General features: G+C 45.0%; 1 protein-coding gene across 1 annotated transcript in view; it reads right to left on the bottom strand.

The window, feature by feature from the left end:
* Positions 1 to 589: 589 nt before the first annotated feature.
* Positions 590 to 5124, bottom strand: part of FAM159A (family with sequence similarity 159 member A) — a 28019-nt gene continuing 23484 nt past the window's right edge. The window contains exons 2-3 of the mRNA XM_015423278.1: positions 3122 to 3268; positions 590 to 659 (exon numbers count right to left, since the gene is read on the bottom strand). Of these exons, the coding sequence (XP_015278764.1) occupies positions 590 to 659; positions 3122 to 3268 (217 nt within the window). The remainder of the gene's footprint in view (positions 660 to 3121; positions 3269 to 5124) is intronic.

Below are 5124 nucleotides of genomic sequence, written 5' to 3'. Positions count from 1 at the left end.
GGTACCACCACAGAAAATGTCTTGTTTCTAGCTGCCACCCACCTCACCTCTGAAGGCAGGGGCAGAGAGAGCAGGGCTTGAGAGGCAGGTCTTAAATGACAGGATGGATAGTATGGGAGGAGACAGTAATACCCTGTTCATAGGGAGGTAAGTAACAATCCAGTACAGTTAGTCCTGTCTCAGGCTATTGATTTCAATGAATTTAGACTGGAGTAACTGCAATGGCTTGCAGTATAATCATGCAAAGGTTGCAAAAACAGAATTTGGTCTCCTTTTATCCCTGTACATCTGAATTTTCCCGGTCAATTAAAATATCATGAAGAGGGAGTTAATATGTATTACCTAAAAAAATTTTTTTTGGGGGGGGGGGAACTCTAGGGAGTTGGGACAGAATACAAATACTTTATGAGTCATCTTTAAATGGCAAGAATTCCCCAAAACAAAAGCAAAAACCTGACCTGTCAGTTTGAGATCCCTAAGTAGGAAGACATTGCCTTTTGATAAAATTTCATACGTTGACTAGTCCACAGGCCCTCAGTATGTTTTACTTTGTTAGCATTTCTTCATCAGTGGTAATGAGGCTATCTTTTTAAAGTCCAACTGCTTGCTCCGCTAAACAAACAGATTGATACTGGCAGTCAGGGGTCATTTCCTGTGGGAGCGCACAGGAGCGGAGCTCTGGCAGTAAGGAGCCCAGGGGGCGGGCACATGCAACAAGCCCCGCCCCCTGCGCTCAGCAGTCCTCAGTCGGGCCACAAGGAGCAAGAAGCAGCCAAGTAAGTTGCAGAGCCCCCACTCCCCGGCCCGCCTTCAGGTACAAGCTCTCCCTCTTCTGTGAGGGGAGATCTGCGTGTGTCCCCCCAATAGCTAGCAATCCAAAACAGTCCAGTGGAGCCTGAGCGGTGGGTGTTGCCTTCTGCCACACTTCCAGTGATGTCAGGGTGTGTGGCATATGCAAATAAGTTATGCTAATGAGCTACTGCACCTTTTTTTCTATGAAATGACCCCTGCTGGCAGTAATATATAAGCATGCTAAATCTCACTACCTTATAGAAGAAAAGGAAAAACTTGTGTGGATCATGACTAGGGATGGGCATGAACTGAGAAAATGTGATTCATGGCATGTTTGGCCTGTGAGCCACAAACTGTCAGAAACTTTTAGGTGCCAAACAAATTGGTTCAGTTTGTGAGGTTTGTGACACAGTAGAACCCTCCCCCACATACTAGAGATACCAAACTCGCAGGGAATCTCTGTCTGACTCTCATCTACCTGCCTTCCAAGTTTGCTGATATTTGGATTTAGAGGGTTTGAGTTACAGCCCCCCAAAGAAGATGCCCCCAGGAAAGTACTTTCTGGGGAAATGACAGGAGAAGGTTGAAGAGGTTCAGGAGTATACAAAACAGACCCTGTACAAGCTAGAGACATCAAACTCATAGGGGACGTCCCCCTGATTCTGCTCTACATGTTCTCCAAGTTATGTTGCTTTGAAGCTTGGTAAAAAATTTGATTGAACAGAGACAAGTTTGTGAGCCACAAACCAGCCAAAATTAATCATGAATTTGTTTGTGAGCTCATTTCTGCCCAACCCAATCATGACATCTCAAAGGAAAGTAAGTTAGCTTATTTAAACGTGGCAAGGACAACTTAGGAAATGGTCATTTACAAATCACTGGAAATTAAAGTGAAGAATAAAAACACAGCCAAAATTGTTATCACTTTTATGTGGGCTGCTTTGGGAAGCAAACATGTTTAGTCATGCCGGACACATGACCATGGAAATGTCTTTGGACAGCGCTGGCTCTTCAGCTTTGAAATGGAGATGAGCACCACAACCCTAGAGTCAGATTCGACTGGCTTTCGAGCAAGGGAAGCAAGTGACATTTCCACTGTCTCTATTGATAGGGCTACTGTCATTATTTCTATCTGCACTTCAGGCTTGTTCACAGATAGTTTCCAGACTGACTGCTCGGTCTTTCTCATTCTGCAAAAGCAGATGCTTTGAAAACTGTTGTTGTAGTTCAGTCACACAGTTGAATCCAACTCTTCATGACCCCACGGACCATATCACACCAGGCCCTCCTGTCTTCCGTTGTTTTCCAGAGTCTGCCCAACTTCATATTCGTTGCATTGATAACACTAACCATCTCATCCTTTGTCATCCCCTTCTTATTTTACCTTCAATCATTCCCAACATCAAGGTCTTCTCCAGTGAGTGCTTCCTTCTCATTTGGTGGCCAAAGTATTTGAGCTTCAGCTTTAGTATCTGGTCTTCCAGGGAACAGTCAGGGTTGATTTCTTTTAGGATTGACTGATTTGATCTCCTTGCAGTCCAAGGGGCTCTCGAGAGTTTTATCCAGCATAATAATTAAAAAGCATCTATTCTTCAGTACTCGGCCTTCCTTATGCTCCAACACAGCCATACATTACTTTGACCATACAGACGTTTGTTGGCAGGGTGATCCGATGTCTCAGTACCAAAGAATAAATTCCTGTTTCTCACCATGTACTCAGGATTCCCAGACTATCCACCTCTAAACTCTAAGTACTTTGTCTCTGGAACCTGAGCTTGGTTTTGCTACATTAATGCTGTTTGGAATGGTGTGGAAGCTGCTGTGGTTTCCTGCAAACCATGCTTACCTTCTCTACTAGGTAAAGGAAGCAAAAAACCCAACAACCATTTCTACTACCCTCCTTCAACTTGAAACATGATCAGTTTATGTCTGTGGGAATTGGTTCATGGACATCTTGAAGGAGATGCCAACTCTTCCCAAGCCAGATGTATGTACTCTAAAAAGCAGTACAACAACCCCTTTCTCTCCCTCTCAAACAACATGGAAACCTTTATTGCTGGGCTGTGATTTTCTTACCATAATGACAGCTGTGCTGAGTGACTGTGTTATGGCCCAACAGGATCTTTGTTCTCCTAGAGCATATCCCTTGATGACTTTAAAGGTTGCTTCTTCTTCCTTTAATCCATCTGACTCTAAAACCACAACCAAGTGTAAGTACAGCATGAACCATTTGTTCTTGGGAGGCTCCAAGGGATCACACCAGTTCTACTGCTTTATTTTCAACTGAGGGCATGTCTGTATATTCCCTACTGGATAAAGAGATATTTTACCTGCTGTCTGTAAGCTTAAGTTTAAGCCTGTATCCAGTTTGCTGCGTGGCTTCGTTCCGATAAACAAGTAACAGAGAACACACACAGTGATGATAAAAGCCAGCAGGACCACTGCTGCGACTGACAAGCCAACAAGCGCTCCAATGCTGAGAAAAGAAAAATCAATGAAATTCAGTGTGCTGACTAGTCCAAGGGCATTGTCAAAACAGTTATCAGAACACAAATAGTATATATTTAATATTAATATTTAATATTAAAATATATTTAATGAAGAAACAGTTTTGTTGGCAATATGGAATAAATTGGTGTGTTGTGACATACCTACTAGATCTCAAATGGCATGCAAAATGCTTGATTGTGCTATCCTGACTAAATGACTTGACTTGAATGTTACTTTTAGTAAAACACATACTTCTTTGGTGCTCCTTTGAAATGGAATTAAACTCTCTGAAGTCCCTCTCCCCCCCCCCTTTGCTGTCTGTTAAACAAATAAATTGAATGGAAGAGGGGTGTCCCACACACTGAAAACAAATAGACAATCAGGAAGAGAACTGTGCATCCACACTGATTAGACTTATTAAGTGTACATTTTAAAACCTGCAAGGAAACAAAACCAAAGATACACCATGTGGTAAAATGACCCCTTAGGCCCTTGTTTTTAGAGAAGAAGAGAAGAGATTGGATTTATACCCCACTCTTCACTTGGAGTCTCAGAGCGGCTTACAAACTCCTTTCCCTTCCCCTCCCCACAACAGATACCCTGTGAGGTGGGTGGGGCTGAGAGAACTCTGACACACACTGCTCTTTTTCAAGGACAGCTGTGCCAGAGCTTGTGACTGACCCAAGGTCACATCAGCAGGTGCAAGTGGAGGAGTGGGGAATCAAACCCGGTCTTAAGCTGAGACCTCATTGGTGAGTTGACCTCCTCATTCCACAGCCACCACAGGCTTCAGCTACAATTGAAGTCTGAAGGCCTGGGCCACACTCCCTTTAAAAGTATCAATATCATCTTCCTCTCTCAGCTCCCAAAAACTTGGAAATTTCACTAGTTAGAGATATTTCCAACTATGCAAGCTCTCTTAATGTTGGTACACATGAGTCCAAAGCTTGGGTCTTTCTTTGTAGTTGCAGAGACCCAAATGACTTCAATATCAGAAAAAAACTTATCTTAAAGAATATAGCATACAATTGATACACAGAAAATACGTACCGTTGAAAAGCTTAGGACTACTACATTTGAGCATAGAAATATCAGATATGTACAACAGCAACCTCTTTCCCTAAATCTAAACTTATCTCTGTGATGTTAAAGAAATAGGCAAATATAACTTAATGGTTCCTGGTCTGTTACCTTCTTATACAGATGATTGGTCATTTCTCTTCAGTCCATGAGCTTGTGGATGTTAAAGCCTACTTGCTGTTCTGAAACACATTTGTCTCCTATAATGGCTTTCTTCAAACACTTGCAAAGAATGGCTGTGTCTCCATGGTTTCCCCTGAATTTCCTTAAAGCATGGCTGTATCTCAAAGTACGGCTTCTATTCAGTCTCCTAAAGCATGGCTGTCCCCATAGGCGTAATCTGCGGGGGGGCGGGGGGGCGTCAGCCTCCCCCGAAATTTCCAGGAAGGTGCTCAGCCTCCCCCGGGGGCAGTGGGGTCTTTTGGCGCCGGAGTGCCCGCTCCTGCTCCTCCGGGCCAGCCCCGCCCCGTCTGCGTGCCTAAAGTTCCCGCCGCTGCGCCGCTGCGCCAGTGGCCCGGGTGAGTTAGCCGACCAGCTTGCGTCTCCCCGGCGGGGCCGGGCGTGTCTTGCTGCCAGCAGGTCCGCCAGGGGCGCACGCACAGGAGCAGCGCTCTGCCTCGGAGGGCCGCGACCTCGGTCTGCGGTCTCCTCTCCCCTTCTGCCCTGGAGAGGAAAATGTCCCAGATCGCTTCTCTCCCCCCCCCTTATGACTGCTGCTAAATCACGGCCTTGTTGTGGGGTGCTGCTCGGCTTCTCCGCCTC

Source organism: Gekko japonicus, unplaced genomic scaffold (genome assembly GCF_001447785.1).
Source record: "Gekko japonicus isolate JY-2015 unplaced genomic scaffold, Gekko_japonicus_V1.1 scaffold1079, whole genome shotgun sequence".
Lineage (NCBI taxonomy): Eukaryota > Metazoa > Chordata > Lepidosauria > Squamata > Gekkonidae > Gekko > Gekko japonicus.
The sequence above is the reverse complement of the archived record's forward strand: the minus strand, read 5'-3'. Positions and strand labels throughout refer to the sequence as shown.